General features: G+C 45.3%; 1 protein-coding gene across 2 annotated transcripts in view; it reads left to right on the top strand.

Moving 5' to 3' along the window:
* The first annotated feature begins 17,016 nt into the window (after positions 1-17,016).
* LOC117189156 (protein argonaute-3) overlaps positions 17,017-25,407 on the top strand; it is a 339,488-nt gene continuing 331,097 nt past the window's right edge. For both annotated transcript variants that reach the window (XM_033394224.1, XM_033394225.1), the window contains exons 1-2: positions 17,017-17,102; positions 18,647-19,034. In XM_033394224.1, the coding sequence (XP_033250115.1) occupies positions 18,650-19,034 (385 nt within the window). In that variant the 5' untranslated portion in view covers positions 17,017-17,102; positions 18,647-18,649. The remainder of the gene's footprint in view (positions 17,103-18,646; positions 19,035-25,407) is intronic.

The following is a 25,407-nucleotide window of genomic DNA, read 5'->3' as shown; positions in this document are numbered from 1 at the left end:
CCTCGATGATCTGGTCGATGCGGGGCCAGCTTACGACGTCGCCGCATAAATTTTCCCAGCTGAGGACCTCTGGGTGGACTTGGAATTCTCGTGGAGTGGGGCGAAGAATCAGTTCCTCGATGATCTCCCAGTCGACTGGGGGCTCCGGCCTGGCTTTTGTCGTAGTTCTCCGACGGCGGGGGTCTCTCGCATTCGATGAGCTGTGAATAGGCATGGACTTGTTGACTACAGGCAAGAAATACTTTGATACTCTATGAGTGCGGCGGAGCGGTTATAGACTTAATGAGAATCTCCAAAATGTCGGCCTTGGTTGGTCCCTTCGGTACAATCACGGTTGCGGTTTGCCCTTGAAGGAACAGCCACGCCCGCTTCGTTTGGTGCGTCGTTCTTCGAAGGATGTCCGGGTCCCGGAAGCGGATGTGTCCAGGAGAAGCGGCCACGCACGCCTCGTTCGGTGCGTCGTTCCTCGCAGGATATCCGGGTTCCTGAAGCGGATGGGTCCAGGAGAAGCAGCCACGCACGCCTCGTTCGGTGCGTCGTTCCTCGCAGGACATCCGGGTTCCTGAAGCGGATGTGTCCAGGAGGAGCAGCCACGCACGCCTCGTTCGGTGCGTCGTTCCTCGCAAGATATCCGGGTTCCTGATTGGTTTCGTCTCTGTGTATCCGGGGTGTCAGCATCGTCGTGGCGGTTTGAGTAGATCTGCGTTGTAGTCAAGATTGTTGTATATTGGTTCGGTCAGGGTCGTCTTCACTGTCCGTCCTGATCTGGTCGGTCTTTTCGTCATCTTCGTCGATGGTCGGGTAGAACGCCTTCAGGTCGTTCAAACTGGCTGATCGCTGCTTACGTCCGTTTAGAACCTGTAATCGGACGAGATTCGGAGAGAGAAACTTGGTCACCCGGTATGGTCCCTCGAATTTCGTGGCCAACTTGGAGGCGAAGCCTTCGGCTGCTTTGGACAGAGTGTGGCGACGTAACATCACTTGGGATCCAATAGCCGGTTTCCATTCCCTACGGCGGAGGTTGTAATGTCGTTTTTGCTCTTCTGATGCTTTGTCGCAGTTTGTTTTTGCGATTTCGAACACCTCTCTCATCTGTCGTGCCCTGGTCTCCGGGTCGGCGATGCTAGTTCCCGTTCCTGGCGTAACCTCGTCGTACAAGGCGCCTGGCAGTCTTGGCTCGCGACCTTGGATCAAAAACGCGGGGCTGAATCGCGTCGAATCGGACACGCTTGAGTTGATCGCGAGCGTGATTTCTGGCAAGAGCTCGTCCCAAGTGTTCTGTTATCCGTCGATGTATTGCGCCACCATCGTTTTAATTGTTCTGTTCGCGCGTTCTGTTGGATTTTGTTGGGGAGTGTACGGGGCAGTATGCTGAAGTTCCATCCCTAGCCTTTTGCAGAATCCTTTGAACGATCGGCTGGTAAACTGTGCCCCATTGTCGCAAACGAAGGTACGAGGGGTACCAAAGCGGCTTAGGATTCTTTCTCGGAATGATCTTTCCAGGTGTGGCGTAGTTGCCTTGCGTAGAGGCACCAGTTCGACCCACTTACTAAATGCGTCGAAGAAAACCAGGAGGACGGTGTTTCCATGTTTGGAGCGGGGCAACGGCCCAACAAAGTCGGCGCATAACACGCTGAAGGGTTCGTCAACTTGTCTGGTGAACATTTTCCCCGCCGGTTTGAACTGGCTCACCTTGTATTTTTGGCACACTACGCATTGGCGAACGTATCTGGCGACTTCTCGGAACAGGCCTGGCCAGTAGTACTTTTGGGCGACTCGTGTGCTTGTTTTTCGGATTCCTAGATGTCCGGCCGTCGGGTGGTCATGGCATTCTTTTAGTACGCGTCGTCTATGTTCTGCAGCGACGCAGAGTTTCCATGGGGTGGAGTCTTCTTCTTCGGGCACGGTGTGCAGGCGCCGATACAGTTGTCCACTCTCGCTTCGGTAGTCTTCATATTTGCCCGGCTGCTGCCTGATTCTCGCCAACATTTTCCTGATCCACTTGCACTGTGACTCCTCCTCCAGAGCTTGATGTAGTAACTCCAATGGTTGGCGGGAAAGTGCATCTGCTACCACGTTCTGCTTCCCTCGGCGATAGCGAATATCGAATTGATATTGCTGCAGCTCCAAAGCCCAACGTGCTATCCGTCCAGTGGGGTTGTCGATCGAGTTGATCCATTTGAGGGCGAGATGGTCCGTGATCACGTCAAATCGGTATCCTTCCAAGTAACAGCGCAGCTTGCGGATTGACCACACTATTGCCAAGCATTCCTTCTCAGTAACGGAGTAGTTCTCCTCGGCTTTGGACAAGCGTCGACTCGCGTAGGCTATTACTCGTTCCTCGTCCCTTATCTTTTGTGTAAGGACGGCTCCTAATCCTTGTTCGCTAGCGTCGGTTTGCAATGAGAATTTTTCAGAAAAATCAGGGCAGGCGAGGACCGGCGCTTCGGTTAACCTGATCTTCAACTCCTCGAAGGCTTTCTCCTGTTCTTCCGACCATTTCCATTGCCGATCTTTCTTAACAACGCCGTCATGGGTTCTACTATTTCGGAAAAGTTGGGTACAAACCGCCGGTACCAGGAGGCCATACCGATGCATCGGCGAAGTTCCTTGACACCTGCCGGAGGTTTCAGGTTGCGCACTGCGGCGATCTTGTCAGGATCCGTGTGTATGCCGTTCCCGCTGATGACGTGTCCTAAATACTTCAGTCTGCGTTTGAAGAAGCTGCATTTGTCCTTGTTGAGTCGAAGATTAGCCTTGCGCAGCCGCTGTAGAACTGTCCCAAGATGCCGCATGTGGTCCTCCACGGTGTGCCCGATGACGATAATGTCATCAAGATAGGCGAATGCGTGTGGTTCCATGTCGGGGCCAATCACGCTATCCAGTGCTCGCTGGAAGGTCGCGCCGGCGGAGTGAAGGCCAAAAGGCATCACTTTCCAGTGAAACAACCCGCGGCCCGGCACGGTGAACGCCGTGCACTCGCGGCTGGTTGGGGCAAGCGGAATTTGCCAGTAGCCGCTCTTCAGGTCCAGGGTCGATATGTACCTGGCATCTCTCAGCTGTTCCAATATGTGGTGAATCCTGGGGAGGGGATACGCGTCGGGGATTGATCGCGCGTTCAACTGTCGGAAGTCTATGCACATCCTGATGTCACCTGTTTTCTTGCCCACGAGGACAATTGGGGCGCTATGTGGACTCTTCGAAGGTTCAATCTGCCCTTCCTTAAGCAGTTCGTCGACCTGTTTATTAATGACGGCTTGCATAGCGGGGTTTTTTGGATAATAACGTTGTTTTATAGGCTTGTTGTCGCGCATCACGATGGTGTGTTCTGCAATGGGGGACACTCCGCTGAGGCCGTCGAATTGTTTCAGTTCCTGTTGCAACCATTCGGTGATCCGGTGTTCCAGGGGTTCGTCGTCTTCGGGCTCGAATCCAGGGGCCAAAACGTCGGGCAATTGGGATATACTCACGGTGGCCACTGTTGCTCCCTGTGTCCGTTCCCTGGTGCGCCTACGGCGGGGCCCGTTGTCGCCGATGCCGGGCTCGAATCGCACTCGTTTCTTGGATCGCTGCTGTACCTCGTGTACCCGGAAGGGGTTTTTCAGCATGGCTCTGTGGTCGAGGCCGGGGAGCGACGATGTCCATCCGGGTTGGTATCCTGCCGGGGTCGAGACCTCGCCCGAATTCCTAGAATTCCTTGAAGAAACGGCCACGCACGTCTCGTTTGGTACGTCGTCCCTCGTCGGTTCTTGATGCTGGGCGACCCGGTCTCGGCTGAGATTCGTAGGTTGATCCAGGCGGGCTGGGGATCCTATGTCTTGAGTCCTGGTATCATGGCTGTGTTTAAATTGCAGGCGCAAGGGGACTCCTCCACACTGCAGGGTCGCGTCTATTCCGCATAGGAAATCCATCCCGAGGAGGACGTCATCCAGCACGTCTTTCATTACTAGCACCGGCATCTTTACTTGTTGATCTCCTAGTCGTATGTCTGCCATCAGCGCCTGAGTCAATTCCCGGAGGGACCCATCCGCCAATCTGATCGTCGTTCGCACCATCGCTATACTCTGTCCGTTGTCCAGCTCCAGGGCTTTGCGTTCGCTAACGAAGCTCCGTGTGGCGCCTGTGTCCAGAGTAGCGAGTAGGTCCTCTCCTTCCATGGTTACTTGCGCGCGAATTCGTCCTCTCTCCAGCCGCAGGGTCCCCTTTACTGCCTCGGGGTGGGATTGGCGGTCTTCGCCCGGTCCCCTGCCGAGTGAAGCGCCTGTCCGTTTCCCGACGAATTCCTGCGACAGCATTCGATGGTGCGTAGCCCGCGACGGCCGCAGTCCCAGCAGTACAAGACTTGGGGCTGTTTACACTCCCTGGAAAAGTGTCCGGACCCGCCGCAGTTCCTACAAGCATGCTGCACGTCGATTATGGGGTCGGCGTCTTGGAGGATGGTTCCATTCCTGACATCCGGCTGCTGCGAGTCCGTCGACCAATCCCTCACCTGGGTTCTATCGTGCCGGAGATCCTGTGTCCTCGCGGCCGCGTGATTCCTTGGTCCTCGTTGACCAGCCGTTGGCCCTAAAGTTTCCCGCGGATGGGTGTCTCGTGCTTGGTTCGCGTAGCCCGTGAGCTCCGACGGTCCCTTGTTACGCGTCACCTCGAAGTTCACAACCAGTTGCGTTAATTCGGAGAGAGAATCAAAATCTTTTCGTCTCGTAAACAACTGGTATTCCGGGAGCATGTTATCGTATATCCTTTCCAATTCCCGAGCCTCGGTGTATCCCGCGCGCTGCATCATTAGTCGAATGTCCACGAGGTACGTTTTAAACGCTTCTTTTGGTCGTTGAAAATGGGTTCGGATCTCGTCTTTTAGCCGTTGAAAGTACCGGGGAGGCAAAAAAAACTCTGAAAACTCTTTGCGAAAGGTCTCCCATGGTTCTCCACTAAGGCGGCTCGTTCGAAACCAACTCTCGGCCCGACCGGTCAACAACACGAGGATTCCTTGTGATAAGTGGCGTAGATCTATCTTATAAGTGGCTGCCCTCTCTTGCACGTGCTCCAGGAAACTTAACGGATCGCCGGACCCATCAAACACGATTCCCCAGCGGACCATTTTCTCGGTGATCGTAGCGTTAAAATGCTCTTCGTTCCAGGTGGACCCCTTCGTTGGTGGGTCCTTGCTACCGTGCAAGTTTCTCTGCGCGGCACCGACGTCGATGCTATGGAGTAGGCTCTCTGCCGGCACAGCGGATCCCGACGCCACGATACTACGGCTACTGGCGGGTACGACATCATACGCAGCCGGGGGATGGGGTTGTAGGTTAAGAGGCGCGAGTGTAGAAGGGCGGGGAGAAAGTGGTTTAACCTCTGGAGTCACGGCGACTCCGTACTGGGCCTCCAATTCCTCCAACCGAGAACGCGCCGTACTTGGTAAATCGGCCGAGTTTGCGAAGGTCGCGAGTCGACGTCTCAACTCTTCGACAGTTCCAGCGCTGTCCAACCCAAGCTCCGCGGTAATCATCTCCAACTCGTTCTTGCGCCTGACCGAAATCCACTTGACTCCCATGTTGAGTTGGTCCGGGTCACTGTTGCTGCACGTGGTCTACGATCAAATGTCTGGAGCGTCGCCCGAGGAGTCGAAAAACGTAGCTAAGGACGCGGCGAAAGACGGGGCTCTGAATCCTTAAACGGCGAGGACGCGTGCGAGGCTATTCGGTAGTGAATTACCGGTGGGCCGTCTTGGTCGTGGGCCTGGACACGGGGGCTGGCAATTAACACGCGCTTGTTCAGGGGTACTTCAGTCGTTGGTTTCTGCAGGATTGTTCCGGTTAGAATCCGTTGGTTCGTGTTCAGTTTCGGGGGGAGCGCGAGGTGGACAGAAGACGCGGGGATCGCTGTCTTTCGCACGTTGTATGCTGCGGGATAGGGACCACTGTATGCTGCGGGATAAGGACCACTGTATTTTGCGCGTTGTGTACTGATCGAAGGCAGGGGATCACTCTGTTTCACACGTTGTATGTTTGACCGAATGCTGAGGATGACTGTCTCTTGCGTTGTATACAACCCGGCTTATATTGGGTCTGGCTGAACGGCCGAGCCTCTGCCGACGTCGACGTCTCGGAGTCGGCCGAGAACACCACGCGAGAGAGCCGCGGGCGAATGGTTAGGTAAATAGTCGAAGATCGGGGGGTGCGGGTAGTATGAGAAAGGGATAATTTCATGTATTATACTCGTGGGTCGTTCGGCTCATGCCCGCCGCCGACGCCCAGAACTGTTCTCCGGTCTTCACCCCCTCTCTCCCCACTGAGATGTAACAGAGGTCTGGCTGCCCTTGGCTCTTTCCCCACTGTACCGGGCGCTATGATCCCGCATGGTTTTGCCTGAGGATAACGGGGACCACAGAATTTTCGTTCTGCTTTGCGTGCTGCTTCGTCGCTGGTGTTTCGCTTGGATTTTTTTTTTCTCTTTCTGCTGGACATGGGAAGGGCATCACTATGCTTTGCTTGGCTGCGGGCTGTACTTTCATTCTGTCGTTTTCCTCTCTCATTTCCTCTTTCCCGTTCTCTCCTCTTCATTTGCCGACGGCTAACGGGGATTGTACAGCTTTTCAGCCACGCTTTGCTCGCTGCTGGCCTGTACCTTCGTATTGTGTTTTTTTTTTGATACCCTATAAATTTTTCCTCGGTTTGATGCGGCGCTACCTACGCGATCTGCTTGTGGGGCTTTAGGCCACGAAGGGTGAAATCCCCCCCAGAAAACTATCGTTTGAATTGTCTCAACTGTCCCTGTTCGGGCGCCATCTGTAAAGTAGTGATCCTAGGCTGGGGTCAGTCTCAGTCTGCCCAGGGTCACCTACAGTTTATTTGTAAGTTGCTGAGACGTTGAGACTGGGGGGGGAGGCGGGTCGTTGGCGCGGGGATCGCCGAGCCGCCGTCAACGACGGGGTCTTCGGGAGAAATTAGGGAGGGGGGGGGAAAGCGGCGTTGGGCCGGGCGGCGCGAAACTCACCCGAGACGCTGCACTCCCCGACTTCAGCAGGGTAAAACCCCTGTTGCCAAGGTCGAAGTGGGCCGCGGGTCCGGGGAGGTGAAGGAAAAGGATGGGGGGGGGCGCCTCTGTCGAAACGCGTACCACTTCTCACTCCAGCAGGGTAAAACCCTGTTGCCAGAGTCAGAGCGGGAGCGTAGTGACCGAGAACAGTCAGGAAAACGGGTGGGGAGGTGAAGGAAAAGGATGGGGGGGGGCGCCTCTGTCGAAACGCGTACCACTTCTCACTCCAGCAGGGTAAAACCCTGTTGCCAGAGTCAGAGCGGGAGCGTAGTGACCGAGAACAGTCAGGAAAACGGGTGGGGAGGGGGTGGAGAGATGACCGCAGTCGGTGGTCCGACCAGAGAAAATAAATGGAAGCCAACGCGTTCTTAATTCTATGATCGAAGTTTTATTGGATTGGTTCCCCTCGCACTCCCTCCTACTCCTACTACTACCTTGGCCAGCGGCCAGCTCACCCGCGGATCCGGCGCCTGTGTTCCCGCAGCTCCTCCATGCTCTTCTCTCCTCTCTGGCGCGCGGCCGTTCAACACTTTTTTTTTCTCTTCACTTCGATGTCCGCGACGTTCCGTCTTCGCTCACTTCCCAGAATCGACTCCCTCTCTCGCTACGGTCGCTCGACGTTCTCGCCACGCCTCGCGCTCGTTTTCGGGCCAACGGGACTTTTCCGAAAGAGCTCCGCTCTGCTGCCGGCTGAGCATGGCTCCCTCTCCTCGCCGTCTTCTTTGCGGTTGTTCCGTGTGAGCTGGCCGTTTGGCGGGATTTCGGCTATGCAAAACATAACTAGCTTATTTACTACTATAGCATATGGTTGTGAGTAATCCAATTATTAATATTATTATTATTATTCTTGTTACTATGTGAGGGTCCCAGTATGGGTCCTCACACAGTATCATACGCGATCACGCGTAAACAAAACAGTGGACCAGATAGGAGAAGTGTCAGGGGCGATGTTTGATCAAGATCGGGAGGAACTTGGAGCTGTGGGTGGGTTGCCAAGAACACCGGTCCAGGCCAGGTCAGAAGAATGGCCAATGTCCGATCCTACACCCACGCTTGCTTCCGAACTGGCATCAGCAGTCAACGTATCGTTGGCTCAGGCTCATGCGACACACAGGGCAGCGAACACTGACTCGATTAGTCGGGTGTTGCAGGAGGAGTTGCGTAAGGGGTTTATCGAGATGATGCACCAACTCAACGAGGTACTCCAGCCGGTTAGACAGCTGCAGCAGCAGAAGGAACCGCAGCGGGAGGAGGTTCCCCACGAGCAGGAGTATCGAGGAGCAATTCCGAAAAGGAAGCCGTCTAGCACGACTTATGCGCCGATTCCGCCACCAAAACCATTTGTGGCTCGCTCGGGGCGAGGTGGTATTGGTCCTGAACCGTCTTCAGGAGTAGGACCGACCGCATCCAGTGAGCAGCATCAACGGGGTGGGCATCAAGCGCGAAATTGGCGAAACCCGATAGCACTCAGACACTCGGGTCAGGGTCGTCGCGAGGGTAGGAGAGCTGGTGGGATTCCTCGAGAAGATCCGCATCCAAATCCCCCGGGTTATAGACCTTGGCCACGGTGGGGCCGAGTCGAAAAATGGGACGTGACGTTCGACGTAGACAGCAACAAAATGACAGTCGAGGATTTTGTGTTCCGAATTGAATTCCTACAAGCCCAATGCCGCTGTCCGTGGGATGAAGTTCTAAAGGGATTTCATCACCTGGTTACAGGAAACGCGCGGGAATGGTACTGGCAGTACATCCGTGATCATGGCGGTGGTGTTTGGCAGGAACTAAGGGGCGACTTAATTGCTCGTTTCCGAGGCACGGCGTCCGAGTTCGACCGCATGAGAGAACTGCGAGAAAGAATGCAGCGGTCAAACGAGAGTGTGGAAGACTTTTTCCATGTCATGAGAAAGCTCGCGTCGAGGTTGGAGATGCCACCACCTGAAAAGGAGAATGTAGTGAGGTGTGGGTGTGGCCTACGTTGGGCGCGGCAAAAGAATGCAGGGCACGCCGGCGTGTGCTCAATAGTGTTCCGGAATCCGGTGGGCATGCCCACGCGTATGTTGTCCCTCCTGGGACTGACGACATACTCGTGGTGGTGTTCCAGTCCCACCTGAACGATAGGTGGCCAGGGCTGAGGGCGACGCGCCATCTAGCGGAAGTCCAGGGAGGCTCGATGGTGTATGGGGACATCGGGGGAGCTGGAGCCGTTACTGGGGATATAAGGAAGAGAATAGGATTAGTTATATGTATTAGTAAGGGAAAAAGGGATAAATAGGAGTGAAAATATTAGAAAACGTGGATTGGATTATGGAAATCGTGGAGCGTGGACGGAGTAACGTCGAAATTTGAAATTTTGTGCTTAAAACAGAAAGTTTGAAGTGAGTACAGAAAAGGCGGGCGATAAAATAGGTTGTAATGCAGAAAATTTTACTAACAGCCGGCAAGGAATATAGCCACCAGAACCGGGCCAGAAGGTTTCCTGGAGAGGGACACTGGAGTTCGAGAAAGTCGACTGCAGAGAAGAAGACTGCCCAACGGAACCTGAGTGAGTTCGTTCCAGTTGCGCGTGTGTGACCCAAGTAGCGCGGGACGTGTGAAGGGGGAGGGTGAAAGAGGGCGATTTAGCTGCCAGGGCGATTCTAGCCACACCGCACGATCGTTGCATCGCCTTCCAGTGCGTGCCACACGTTTGGTCTCATTCACCAAGTAAAAACCCCGAAACCCTATTCACACACACACACACGCGCACACGTATACACGGACCTATATAAATTTAGGGCTGACCGGCCACGGCCAGCGATCGCCCACGTCGTTTGAACTTAAAGAAAAAAATCATAATCCGCACTCCAAACACCGTTCCACATTAAATGTTATTTTGTTCCGTGTGTTGTCCTTTATTTAGTAATTAGTATTAGCTTAAACCGTTTAACGTAAAATCTTGGTCATTGAAAAAAAATATGTAAAAACACCAACACCTTTCACGAACCTAAATCTGCGATCAGCTGTTCAGTGCCAGAAGATTAACCCTTAGTGGGTGACGCGGGGGTCCCATCAGTCCACCGTATTTGGTCGAGCGATTTGTGGAAAAATATTGTTTATTGTTTATGTCCCGGGGACCCTTAACAAGAGCTCTTGGTAGGTTAAGTCTCCGTAGGGGCCCGAGTTAAATTAACTCCCGTAAAACTGGATCCACTCATCTACACATATTCCATTACGTATGGGTGAGGGTATCCCTGTTGGTTGAACGAAATTTCAGCAGTTATTTCCTTGTTTGCCTTTGTGTCGAACGTTTTGGTGTTTCTTAGTGGTTAGTGATAATTTTGAGTATAGCTATTTATTAATGAGAAAGATGAAATTGTCAATTTACGATTATTAAAGCTTGGATATATATTGAAGCATGATGCATTAAATTTAAAATAGAGGGAGGACGCGTGGCGTAAGCCATGGATTAGGCCAGCAGTTACCGTACCAGCAGAGGGTGGCCAAAATGAACGTTGTGTTTGGTCACAGGTAGGGCGGGCGCGCGAAGTGATAACACCCAAGCTTCACCCACTTGATAGCCGTCTGTTTATGATTTTCTTTGTTGTTGTTAGGTTGTTGTTAGTTTTGATGTCCCGAGAAGTAGTATGTCTCCTTTTTTGTCTACATTTGGCGGGCAAGGGGAACTACCCAGCCCTGGGGTCGACAGCTAGCCGGCATTGCCCTCTGGGAAACAAGCCAAGTGTAACATGTCCTCTTGCAATAGGTTTGGTTTCCTCAATATTATTTACCAGTGTTGTTAAGATACGATATATGCCATGTACGGATAAGGGATAATTTTTTATAGAGTTTGCACCACAATAACATATAATTACTTTCTCGCACAATTGCGCACAAATTTAGTTAGTGATCATAATAGACGGCCACATTGGTTAAGTATTCTCTACCTTTGACCGACACATATTAATGCAAAGAAAAACATGGTAACAAACATGAGCACAAATTTGTTTAAAATAATAATTCTACATACCCTGGATTTTCTTTCTGATTTACTTTGATTTAAGTTTTTGTACTTAGCTCAATTTGGTAAGCTATTAAAGTAAACAAACAGTTTCCCAGTTTACTATCGCTTGCAGCTTATCAAACAGATGACTTTAAGACGTTGTAAAAAAGCCAGGGATGCATTAAAAACAAGACATAATTTTTTGAAACTAAAGAATCTTCTATTTAAATTTTATATTAATATTATGTTTTATTTATAAATGCAAAAATAATCCTAAAACTCGATTTTGCGGTTTTTTGCGCCGGCGTGTGGATTTAAATTTATTTATCACTGAGGTTGAGCTCAATTATGAAAAGCTGCTCAATGAAAACCACTTTGACAATAATCGAAGCGTCGCAGCGCTTTCGGGTTGGACTTTCGAATAACTGAAGGCATACAATGTAAGCACTGAGAAAAAGACATAAATAAATAATAAACTAAGCTGCTTTTATCTACACATAAAAAAGTATTTGGCAAAATTCGGGAGAAGCCTGTCTTCATGTCAGATGGTTTCTGTCCAAGATGGTTATCAAAGTTGAAAGAACGTCTAGCATAATGGACTACGTGTTAACAATCAATAGAAGCGAATCTTTTCTTATATGGGCGGTGGTAGTGGCCGTGGTGGGATCGGTCTAAAATTAAGATATATATGTCGGAGCATGATACGCACATCGTTCTCTTGCATCTCGTCAGCCTTCTTTTGCCGATGTAGCACAAAATAAATTTTGTGTAGCAAATTTGAAGTTACTAGCTTTTTTATTTTAATTTTCGTCCAAAATTGATCGCTGGCCCACAGTGCAGTTTACCAATAAATATTTCCAAGGGAGCATCTTTAAGGATATACATTTTTCCATTTCCAATTTCACCTCATTTCAATGTACATTTTCTTTATATTTAAGATTTTATTTGAAAAGAAAGGAGTGTACCAATTCGTTCTTGTGGAATATTGTTCATTATTATAATAAGTTCTTATTCAAAAACTTCTTTGGCTTCTTGACCCGCATTTGAATCTATCCTGAATCCCTTCAAAACATCGATGATTGCTTTATTCACATCGATGTATTCGATACTTGAAAATATCGATGTTCACATGTTGACATTGATATTTTCCCGTCTCTCTTATCCAACTTTTAACAATTTGTGAGCACGGTAGGTTTAAACAAGAAAAATAATAAAAAGCATAATACTTAAATTTCTCCTTGTAAGAATATATTTAAGTGTGTAAAGAAAGGCTTTAGAGCTTTTCCTTTACTAGTTTTGAGCTTAAAAAAAAATCTTTACATACATATGTAGATACAGCTTATAACGTTCAGATATAAAAATCTCACTGCCTAAACTGTTCAAAATGCTAAAAACAAGAATGTAGCAACGCATTGTTTTAGATATTTTCTTTATAAAGTCAACTAAAAAAGCATAGACTTAACACCCAGCCTTTAAAATGTAGAATCTACATGTTAGCATCCCGTGAGGAAATAGTGGCTTTTATGGTGTATCGTAAGCTTTAGCTAATGGCCTTTAACATTTGAGTTCTATTCTAATGATAAATATCTGAATATTTTTCTTAGATTGTATAAGATACATTTTCAAATCGATAGAAAATGTTTTAGGACTGTATTTTGTTTTCCCAATATTTAAATTTTGGGCCACTACGAAATCACATAAATTGGTGCTCCCGTTTTCACTATCTGCAAGATTTCTTACTTTTCAAAACGAAAACATTTTGCTCAACGAAATGAAAAGTAAACGGCTTTTTATACAACAAAACGAATCTTAATTGCAAAAGGAAAGTAATGGATGAATTATTGAATCAGTAACATAAACTTCCCACCAATATCAGGGCATTGCCCTTGTGATTTATTAATAGTCATGGCGAATGCAAAACATATCGGAAATTGAAGTCTTTAAAACTCAAACGGCATATCTTCCTCATCTTCGAATTTTCCTTTGAGTATCGTCGCGTAAATTAAATTGTTCATAAAATTTCTTACCACCCAACGCGTACCGTTGCACTGTTTTAGTTGGTTTATGGTTCGAAGCATAATTACTACGGATCCAACCGTTAGGGGTAAATTGTGCGATGCTAAGCATGGGACATCCAAGGTTAAGGTCATCTACATACATCTTTTTTCTTAGCCATTAATTATTTTTGTAGTTGAAAATGATGTTTGTTGATGAGTTTGTCTTTTGTTGTGACAAAGTTACAGTTTTTCTGGAGATTAAATCAAATCTGCTCGATTCGACGACCGGGATTCGACCATTACCGATAGTCAGCAATTACTCTCATGTTTGTTGTCAGCTGAAGTTTCTTCACATAGCGCCATAGATTCGATGATTTTGAGCAAGCGTTTATTTCGTCGATAGGGTTCTCTCGACGATTTCGCATTGCCAACCGCGCTGTTTCTCGTGCTGCCTCGCTCTGCTCTTGTGTTTGAGAAGAACGAAGTCGAGCAATACCAACGCTGCGTTCTTCACGGCCAATTTGTTGTTCTTCAATAGTTTCATTTGCTATATTTGTTGACCTTCTTGAATAACGGCTTTGTCGGTAATGATTTGATCGTTTTAGTCGCGGCACTTTTAAAGATGAATTAAAAAGAATGCAAATTACTTACCTAAAACACTTACTTAAAACAAAAAGAAAACGTATATTTATCAACCCAAACAATTTTAAGACTTATTGATGCATTAACATAAACTTGACACCTATATCAGGGTAATTTATATATTCTGGACGTTGACATGCAATGACTGCATCTTGCAAGCGGCGATGCAATTACTGCACCGACAAGTGGCCCGTCTGAAACCAGCAGAAGGCTGCATGCAGGAAAGATAGCTGTTAGACTAATATTCGAGGAAAATTAGCATTCAAGTTACTAAGAGAACTAGGCATCAAAATACAATACCACTACAATTACTTATTACTAGAAAGGTGTGTAAGGATTAGTAATTTAATAAGAGGAGAATTAGTGGTGGATATAATATGGTAGACGCAATTATAATCCGAGCATTAGACCCTAAACGGTTCCTGCAAGGAATAATTCGATCTACAAAGTGGAAGGAACAACGGTATAAAATTTATAGTAAGTCTAATAGGAATCGTGAAGTTTATGCGGCTCAACAGATCAGGGCTGTCTATGTCACCCCTGGTCAAGTTGTGCATAAATATCACACCAAGCATTTTTCTACGGTTAACTAAGGATGGGAGGTTTACTAATAGCAGTCTACTAGAGTAAGCTGGGAGTCTCAGCAAAGGGTAAAAAGTTTTTCTGTACTGATTCTATACGGTCCTGGTGTACTTTGTACTGCGGGCACCATACACAGGAGCCGTATTCTAAGATCGGACGAACAAGCGAGGTATAGCGAGTCTTTGTTATATAGGGGTCGTCAAATTCATTTGACCACCTCTTTATAAACCTAAGCACGCCCATGGCCTTATTTACCATGGTAGAAATGTGTTCAGAAAACTTTAACTTGGGGTCTAACATAACCTCAAGATCATCCACCAGGGTGATTCTCTCAATAGGACCACCAAATAGGGTATAGGGAGCCAACAAGAGGTTAACTATGAACGATGAAATGTCATAACTTTGCATTTTGAGGCATTAAGGTGTAACAAGTTTGCACAACACCATGACTGAAAGTTATTCAGATCGGATTGCAAGCGAGAATGAAATGAAATGTCCTTATACTGGACACAGAGTTTAACATCATCCGCATACATAAGTACTCGAGAGTATGTTAATACTGAAGGCAAGTCAATAATAAAGAGTGTGAAGAGTAAGGGGCCTAGATGGCTACCCTGTGGTACTCCCGAAGAAAACTTGACTGGTGAAGAGGGGGAGTTTTTTAAGAAGACTCTTTGAGACCAGGAAGAAAGGTTGCTAGAAATCCATCTCAGGAGGTTGGGCGGAAACCCTAAAAGGTCAAGTTTATGCGCTAAATGGTAATGGTTTACAGAGTCGAATGCTTTACTAAAGTCGGTGTCAATAACATCTGTCTGTAAGTTACCTTAAAAGCCTTTAATAATGAAAGAGGTAAATTCTAACAAGTTCGTGGTGGTTGAACGCCGACTTATAAATCCATGCTGAGTTGCAGATATAAGTGACTTGCAGAGATGTTGCAAGTGCGGAGTTATAACCTTCTCAAACATTTTGGGTATAGAGGATAACTTTGATATACCTCTATAATTTTTTGCGTGTGACTTGCTACCCTTTTTATGGAGAGGAATTATAAACGATTCCTTCCAGATCGGGGGGAAGCAAGAAGAATCGATGGACAGGGTGAATAGTTTAAGCAAGGGTCCACATAGAACCTCGGTGCAGTACCTGAGTACACAACCTGGAACCCCGTCTGGACCCGGTGAAAACACCGGCTTAACTAGTCGAAGATCATGGAGTAAAGAGCATTCATTTAACAAGTGACTAAAAATGCCGTTCGATCTCTGTAAACCGTATGGGTACGGATGACCAGAGTAGCTATCCTCAGAATGGGTGGTTTGGAAAAATTGGGCAAAAAGATCGGCAATTGCCTGATCATTATTTGCCGACGTATTACAAAATGATAGCGAGGATGGGTGTGCGGACTTTAGTTTTTTATATATTTATTTATTTAATTAAGAATTATCTGTTAATAATGGTACTTAATTACAAAAGGAGGAAATAAGAGAAGTTAGTAAAATATAGATGATGATAAATATTGCATGCTATTAGTTTAAGCGATAGTTCAGGGGATAAGGTATGACAGAGGGAGCTATAACTATGGCATATAACCCTAAAAGGTTCATGTTCGGCATTATTATACCTACTTATGGGTAAGAGGATTTGCCTAAAAGTACGGGTAGGTCTAGATGGAACGGCAAAGTCAATCTGACCCAAGAGAGTTTGGGAGTCCCGAGAAGGAGCTTGTGCACGAACATTACGCCATTGCATAATCTGCGATGGTGCAACGACGGCAGGTCAATAAGGTTTAGCCTAGACCTGTAGGGTGGCAAGATTCTACCCGAGTCCCAGTTAAAGTTACGAAGGGCAAAAATTAAAAATTGCTTTTGCACGGGTTCAATAACAACCTGCTGCTCTTTATACTGAGGGCTCCACACACAAGAACAATACTAACGAGATACGTACTAACGAGATACGTACTAACGAGATATACAGTTGTTGTTGTCCTTCCGTTTCACACTCCTTGGACCAACGCTTGATGAACGCTAACACACCCTTAGCTTTATTTATATGGCTGTTAAAACACATCTTATGATCAAATAGGACCTCGAGGTCATTTGAACTCGAAATTCGCTAGAACATATGAGACAATATGTGGAGTGCGATGGTAAAATGTCATAAGTTTGCATTAGAAAGTTTCAGACAAAGAAGATTAGTTGAACACCACAAAAGTAGTTCACTTAGATCCAGTTGAAGGCCAGTAAGCCAGACAGATTTTAACATCATCAGCATACATTAGTGTAGTAGAGTATGTTATAACTTGAGGAAGGTCATTCACAAATAAAATAAACAGAAGCGGGCTCAGATGACTTCCCTGTGGCACTCCTGAACAATAACATTAACAATATTTGACAACACATTAGAAAACAAAACACGCTGAGTACGGTTAGAGTGATAAAACAAAATCTAATCTTGAAGATTCGTTGGGAACCCTAAAAAAAAGCTTGCGAATAAGCAGAGCATAGTTGACAGAATCGATTGCCTTGCTAAAGTCCGTAAAGACTACATCCGTCTGCAAACCATTCTGAAAACCACGGTGGATTAAGTGACAAAACTCAAGAAGGTTAGTCGATGTTGAACGATGTTATTTGAAAAGAAAGGAGTGTACCAATTCGTTCTCGTGGAGTATTGTTCATTATTATAATAAGTTCTTATTCAAAAACTTCTTTGGCTTCTTGACCCGCATTTGAATCTATCCTGAGTCCCTTCAAAGCATCGATGATTGCTTTATTCACATCGATGTATTCGATACTTGAAAATATCGATGTTCACATGTTGACATTGATATTTTCCCGTCTCTCTTATCCAACTTTTAACAATTTGTGAGCACGGTAGGTTTAAACAAGAAAAATAATAAAAAGCATAATACTTAAATTTCTCCTTGTAAGAATATATTTAAGTGTGTAAAGAAAGGCTTTAGAGCTTTTCCTTTACTAGTTTTGAGCTTAAAAAAAAATCTTTACATACATATGTAGATACAGCTTATAACGTTCAGATATAAAAATCTCACTGCCTAAACTGTTCAAAATGCTAAAAACAAGAATGTAGCAACGCATTGTTTTAGATATTTTCTTTATAAAGTCAACTAAAAAAGCATAGACTTAACACCCAGCCTTTAAAATGTAGAATCTACATGTTAGCATCCCGTGAGGAAATAGTGGCTTTTATGGTGTATCGTAAGCTTTAGCTAATGGCCTTTAACATTTGAGTTCTATTCTAATGATAAATATCTGAATATTTTTCTTAGATTGTATAAGATACATTTTCAAATCGATAGAAAATGTTTTAGGACTGTATTTTGTTTTCCCAATATTTAAATTTTGGGCCACTACGAAATCACATAAATTGGTGCTCCCGTTTTCACTATCTGCAAGATTTCTTACTTTTTAAAACGAAAACATTTTGCTCAACGAAATGAAAAGTAAACGGCTTTTTATACAACAAAACGAATCTTAATTGCAAAAGGAAAGTAATGGATGAATTATTGAATCAGTAACATAAACTTCCCACCAATATCAGGGCATTGTCCTTGTGATTTATTAATAGTCATGGCGAATGCAAAACATATCGGAAATTGAAGTCTTTAAAACTCAAACGGCATATCTTCCTCATCTTCGAATTTTCCTTTGAGTATCGTCGCGTAAATTAAATTGTTCATAAAATTTCTTACCACCCAACGCGTACCGTTGCACTGTTTTAGTTGGTTTATGGTTCGAAGCATAATTACTACGGATCCAACCGTTAGGGGTAAATTGTGCGATGCTAAGCATGGGACATCCAAGGTTAAGGTCATCCACATACATCTTTTTTCTTAGCCATTAATTATTTTTGTAGTTGAAAATGATGTTTGTTGATGAGTTTGTCTTTTGTTGTGACAAAGTTACAGTTTTTCTGGAGATTAAATCAAATCTGCTCGATTCGACGACCGGGATTCGACCATTACCGATAGTCAGCAATTACTCTCATGTTTGTTGTCAGCTGAAGTTTCTTCACATAGCGCCATAGATTCGATGATTTTGAGCAAGCGTTTATTTCGTCGATAGGGTTCGCTCGACGATTTCGCATTGCCAACCGAGCTGTTTCTCGTGCTGCCTCGCTCTGCTCTTGTGTTTGAGAAGAACGAAGTCGAGCAATACCAACGCTGCGTTCTTCACGGCCAATTTGTTGTTCTTCAATAGTTTCATTTGCTATATTTGTTGACCTTCTTGAATAACGGCTTTGTCGGTAATGATTTGATCGTTTTAGTCGCGGCACTTTTAAAGATGAATTAAAAAGAATGCAAATTACTTACCTAAAACACTTACTTAAAACAAAAAGAAAACGTATATTTATCAACCCAAACAAATTTAAGAATTTACTATTTAATATTTTTCAGAATATGTCAGGTCGAGGAAATTTGCTTAATTTATTTAACAAAAAGACTCGCTCTTCGGAAATTTCTTCCTCTAGTGAATATTATGAAAACGACAGCAGATTTGACATTGATCACTCTACTTCAAGTGGAGAATTTCATCGGCTTCCTAAAGATAACATTGGAAGTGATTTATCAAAGACCATTAAAAACATGGACATATCCGTCGGTCGTGGACGAGCACAGCTCATGCAGACTTTTAAAAGTAATGAAACCACCTTGGGAGAAAGAAAAGATGACACTAGCTCCATCCAATCGAAAGATACTACTAATGACGAATCAACTTCTAGCTTAGAAAATATTAAAGTGCACAACGATGGGTTTTTTCCGAACGTAGTTCATGGATCAAAAGGTATGTTTTCCTGACACAAGTGACAAAATTGATCTTATTGATTTAAGCTTCACATTTTATTATACATATGTTCTGATACAATAACTTATATACAGCCAGGCTCCGTTTTTCACATTCAAAAAAGTTTTCCGATTTACTTTTGAATACACATAAATTGGGGCTCCCGTTTTCATATTCCGCAAGATTTATTCGTTTTCAAACCGAAAACATTTTCGTTGACGAAATGAAAAGTAAACGGGATTTTATGCACCGAAACGAACCTTAATTGCAAAAGGAAAAAAAATAGAAGACTTATTGATGCATTAACATAAACTTGACACCTATATCAGGGTAATTTATATATTCTGGACGTTGACATGCAATGACTGCACCGACAAGTGGCCCGTCTGAAACCAGCAGAAGGCTGCATGCAGGAAAGATAGCTGTTAGACTAATATTCGAGGAAAATTAGCATTCAAGTTACTAAGAGAACTAGGCATCAAAATACAATACCACTACAATTACTTATTACTAGAAAGGTGTGTAAGGATTAGTAATTTAATAAGAGGAGGAGAATTAGTGGTGGATATAATATGGTAGAGGCAATTATAATCCGAGCATTAGACCCTAAACGGTTCCTGCAAGGAATAATTCGATCTACAAAGTGGAAGGAACAACGGTATAAAATTTCTAGTCAGTCTAATAGGAATCGTGAAGTTTATGCGGCTCAACAGATCAGAGCTGTCTATGTCACCCCTGATCAAGTTGTGCATAAATATCACACCAAGCATTTTTCTACGGTTAACTAAGGATGGGAGGTTTACTAATAGTAGTCTACTAGAGTAAGATGGGAGTCTTACACCCGCATCCCAGTTAAGGCCCCGCAGAGCAAAGAGTAAAAAGTTTTTCTGTACTGATTCTATACGGTCCTGGTGTACTTTGTACTGAGGGCACCATACACAGGAGCCGTATTCTAAGATCGGACGAACAAGCGAGGTATAGAGAGTCTTTGTTATATAGGGGTCGTCAAATTCCTTTGACCACCTCTTTATAAACCCAAGCACGCTCATGGCCTTATTTACCATGGTAGAAATGTGTTCGGAAAACTTTAACTTGGGGTCTAACATAACACCCAGATCATCCACCAGGGTAATTCTCTCAAGAGAACCACCAAATAGGGTGTAAGGAGCCAACAAAGGGCTAGAACGATGAAATGTCATAACTTTGCATTTCGAGGCATTAAGGTGTAACAAGTTTGCACAACACCATGACTGAAAGTTATTGAGATCGGATTGCAAGCGAGAATGAAATGAAATGTCCTTGTACTGGACACAGAGTTTAACATCATCCGCATACATAAGTACTCGAGAGTATGTTAATACTGAAGGTAAGTCATTAATAAAGAGTGTGAAGAGTAAGGGGCCTAGATGGCTGCCTTGTGGTACTCCCGAAGAAACCTTTACTGGGAAAGAGAGGGAGTTTTTGAAGAGGACTCTTTGAGACCTAGAACAAAGATAGCTAGAAATCCATCTCAGGAGGTTGGGCGGAAACCCTAAAAGGTCAAGTTTATGCGCTAAAAGGGAATGGTTTACAGAGTCGAATGCTTTACTAAAGTCGGTGTAAATAACATCCGTCTGTAAGTTACCTTGAAAGCCTTTAATAATGAAAGAGGTAAACTCTAACAAGTTCGTGGTGGTTGATCGCCGCCTTATAAATCTATGCTGAGTTGGAGATATAAGTGACTTGCAGAGATGTTGCAAGTGCGGAGTTAAAACCCTCTCAAACATTTTAGGAATAGCGGATAACTTTGCTATACCTCTATAATTTTTTGCATCAGACTTGCTACCTTTTTTATGGAGAGGAATTATAAACGATTCCTTCCAGATCGGGGGGAAGCAAGAAGAATCAATGGATAGGGTGAATAGTTTAAGCAAAGGTCCACACAGAGCCTCGGCGCAGTACCTGAGTACACAACCTGGAACCCCGTCTGGACCCGGTGAAAACACCGGCTTAACTAGTCGAAGATCATGAAGTAGGGAACATTCATTTAACAAGGGACTGAAAATGCCGTTCGACCTCGGTAAACCGTATGGGTACGGATGACCAGAGTAGCTTTCCTCAGAATAGGTGGTTTGGAAGAATTGGGCAAAAAGATCGGCAATTGCCTGATCATTATTTGCCGACGTATTACAAAATGATAGCGAGGATGGGTGTGCGGACGTTCTACGCTTACTGTTTACGAAGCTGTAAAACTGTTTAGGGTCCTGAGAAAAACGTATCCTGCATCGAGATAGGTAGTTCTTATAGCATTGAGCATTAAGAACTGAAAAGTTTGACCGAGCTAATACATAGCGAGAGTGAGAAGTAGGAGAACCCACTTCTTGAAATTTTTTATAAAGTCTTGATTTTAAGTTTTTTAGACTGGATAACTCTTTGGTAAACCAAGGGGGTTTTCCAGATCTAGTCGGACAAGAAAGCGGGACACAAGAATCGAAAAATGTGCCAAGAGCATTGTAAAAATGTTTGTGCCTTTTATGATATCAGTGCACAAGTACAAAGCGGACCAATCAAAATCCCTAATGAGGTTATTAAGCTTCGCAAACTCGGCTTTACGAAAGCAGCGGACACGTTCGGGCAGCCTACTCGACCGATCCAATACAGTTGGTCCTATATCTAGCGACACCTCGAAAGTAGGGTGGTAGGCGTCTTCAGGTATAGTGAGCGGAAGGGCTCGGGCTAACAACACTATGGTCGGATCCGATACAAAGCACAGATCAAGCAATCGACCCAAGGAATTATTCACATGGTTGACTTGAGACAGGGATAGGTCAAGCAAGCCGTCAACAAAGTCATGTCGTGACATGGGCACTAGGATACTAGACTCGTTTACCGAAGACCAAACAGTTCCTGGCAAGTTGAAGTCACCAAGAACTATCATACGATCTTTATCAGATAGCGAGGAAGAAACAGCGGTTAAAGCGGACAAGTGCTGCTCATAAATTGAAATATCCGAAGAAGGTGGGATATACGAGCAAGTAATGAATATAGCGAAAGCGGGAAGAATCAGTTTTACACACAGGAATTCCAGTTCCTGTTGAACTTGGACTGTGAAGTGTTCCGACGTGAAGTAAGAGTCCACTGCAATTAGAACCCCCCCTGCCCGTCGAGACGAACGGTCCTTTCTAAAAGTTGTGTACCGACCTGCCAAAACCTCGGAACTAAGAATGTCCGGCTTTAACCAGGTTTCAGTAAACACAATAACGTGGGAAGCAAATGCAACACTATCCCGGAAAAGAATGCTGAGCTTACTACGCAAGCCTCTTACATTCTGATAGGTTACTAAAAGAGAAGTTAGTTTTTTGGAAAGGTGGAAGCAAGACGGGAAGTTGAGGAAGAGGAAGTTGAGGTTGAGGTTGAGGGTGGCACACTGGAAAGGTTTGGAAGGGATATGGGGGGCCTATTCTTCTTCTTAGCCTTAAACTCCTTCACCACCAAATGCTCCGGCCAAAATTTGGCGGAGCAAATGGTGTCAAATTGAGTTGGGGAGATGCTTATCTTAAACGAGGCTATCTCCCTGGCATAAGAGAAGTTAAATTTCTCCACCTTTAAACCCACGGCTTTTATTTTGCTTTGAATAAAAGCAATTACATCATTAGATGTGAGGTCAGGGGCCAGCCGTGAAACAAAAACTTGTCGTTTTGGTGGGACTCCCACCAGTGGTTTAGGCACCACAGGCCTAGTACCTGTGGTGGCAATATCCGGAGGTCCGGAACGTCTATTTACTGGTGGGATCGGTATAGACGGGACAACTAGCGAACTTGCGGACACCACGGACACGGACGCTGCAGACGTACTTGGCTGCACATTCTCCGAGGCGATGAATTCGGCTACCGAATCTGCGTCGCCAGCAGCTGTCGTTGCCCTTGGAGTGGCAAACGAGATCAACTGCTGCACACTTGGAGTGGTCGGAGTCAGTTTTTCGGCGGCGCACGGCTGAGTGACGGTTGGCAATTGCAGATCCCGCGGAGTGACCTTTTTGCGCCTCGGAGACTCATTCAGCAGTTTTAAACCGCTAAACTGAGCCTCCATGGCTAGGAGCCGATCGTATTGGTTTTTAAAACCAACGGTCAGCTCCTTAAAGCCACTCCGCGTCTGCCTCATGAAAGCCACCATGTCTTTCTCCACCGCACGGCATGCCTCGCAACTGTAATGCAAGCCATTACGTTTGGCTATAGCATCACTCACGAGGCCAGAAAATCCAGCGCATTTTGCGTGCACTACGCTGTCGCAGAGCCAGCAGGGGACATTCGGCTGATCGTGGGTGATCTGCTTCTTACAGCTTTTTTTGGCACAGACCACAGCGTATTCCATTTTATTTTATTATTTATTTATATATATACTATTATTTGCAAAACAAATTGGTATCAGACCAATGTGCCAGACAACGCTCAAAGCGGAATTGGTAAAAAAAAGAGAGCAGAGTGGAGAGCGGTTATAGCGAGAGCTACTAAGCAGAGAGCGCTATTGCTCAGAAAGTTTAAAGAGCGAGAGAGAAAGAACAGTTATTGAAGTTGAGGTGATAGCGAGAGAGTGATAAAACAACAAAAGCTACCAGACGAGAGCGGACTGCAATGCAATGTAATGCGTACTCACTCACTGCAACAACACAAACACAAGCACAAGCACAAGCCGACGCCGAAAAATAAAAAGTTAAATAATGTTTTAACACAAATCAAAAGGCATGCACTCGCGTAATAGAATAGGTTTCCAGATTGTTGTCTGGTTAGGAAGTAAATTTAGAATTTAGTTAGGAAAACACCGGCTGTTTATTCAAAACAAAAGGAAAAAATGCGGAGCGCAAAACAAAAACACGTCTGATCACTACGAAAGATACGAAAGATGGGAAGTTGTGCATAAATATCACACCAAGCATTTTTCTACGGTTAACTAAGGATGGGAGGTTTACTAATAGCAGTCTACTAGAGTAAGCTGGGAGTCTCAGCAAAGGGTAAAAAGTTTTTCTGTACTGATTCTATACGTTCCTGGTGTACTTTGTACTGAGGGCACCATACACAGGAGCCGTATTCTAAGATCGGACGAACAAGCGAGGTATAGCGAGTCTTTGTTATATAGGGGTCGTCAAATTCATTTGACCACCTCTTTATAAACCTAAGCACGCCCATGGCCTTATTTACCATGGTAGAAATGTGTTCAGAAAACTTTAACTTGGGGTCTAACATAACCTCAAGATCATCCACCAGGGTGATTCTCTCAATAGGACCACCAAATAGGGTATAGGGAGCCAACAAGAGGTTAACTATGAACGATGAAATGTCATAACTTTGCATTTTGAGGCATTAAGGTGTAACAAGTTTGCACAACACCATGACTGAAAGTTATTCAGATCGGATTGCAAGCGAGAATGAAATGAAATGTCCTTATACTGGACACAGAGTTTAACATCATCCGCATACATAAGTACTCGAGAGTATGTTAATACTGAAGGCAAGTCAATAATAAAGAGTGTGAAGAGTAAGGGGCCTAGATGGCTACCCTGTGGTACTCCCGAAGAAAACTTGACTGGTGAAGAGGGGGAGTTTTTTAAGAAGACTCTTTGAGACCAGGAAGAAAGGTTGCTAGAAATCCATCTCAGGAGGTTGGGCGGAAACCCTAAAAGGTCAAGTTTATGCGCTAAATGGTAATGGTTTACAGAGTCGAATGCTTTACTAAAGTCGGTGTCAATAACATCTGTCTGTAAGTTACCTTAAAAGCCTTTAATAATGAAAGAGGTAAATTCTAACAATTTCGTGGTGGTTGAACGCCGACTTATAAATCCATGCTGAGTTGCAGATATAAGTGACTTGCAGAGATGTTGCAAGTGCGGAGTTAAAACCCTCTCAAACATTTTAGGAATAGCGGATAACTTTGCTATACCTCTATAATTTTTTGCATCAGACTTGCTACCTTTTTTATGGAGAGGAATTATAAACGATTCCTTCCAGATCGGGGGGAAGCAAGAAGAATCAATGGATAGGGTGAATAGTTTAAGCAAAGGTCCACACAGAGCCTCGGCGCAGTACCTGAGTACACAACCTGGAACCCCGTCTGGACCCGGTGAAAACACCGGCTTAACTAGTCGAAGATCATGAAGTAGGGAACATTCATTTAACAAGGGACTGAAAATGCCGTTCGACCTCGGTAAACCGTATGGGTACGGATGACCAGAGTAGCTTTCCTCAGAATAGGTGGTTTGGAAGAATTGGGCAAAAAGATCGGCAATTGCCTGATCATTATTTGCCGACGTATTACAAAATGATAGCGAGGATGGGTGTGCGGACGTTCTACGCTTACTGTTTACGAAGCTGTAAAACTGTTTAGGGTCCTGAGAAAAACG

The sequence above is a fragment of the Drosophila miranda genome, chromosome 4 (genome assembly GCF_003369915.1).
Source record: "Drosophila miranda strain MSH22 chromosome 4, D.miranda_PacBio2.1, whole genome shotgun sequence".
Taxonomy (NCBI): Eukaryota; Metazoa; Arthropoda; class Insecta; order Diptera; family Drosophilidae; genus Drosophila; species Drosophila miranda.
Note: the sequence above shows the minus strand (reverse complement) of the source record. Positions and strands in the feature narration are given on the sequence as shown.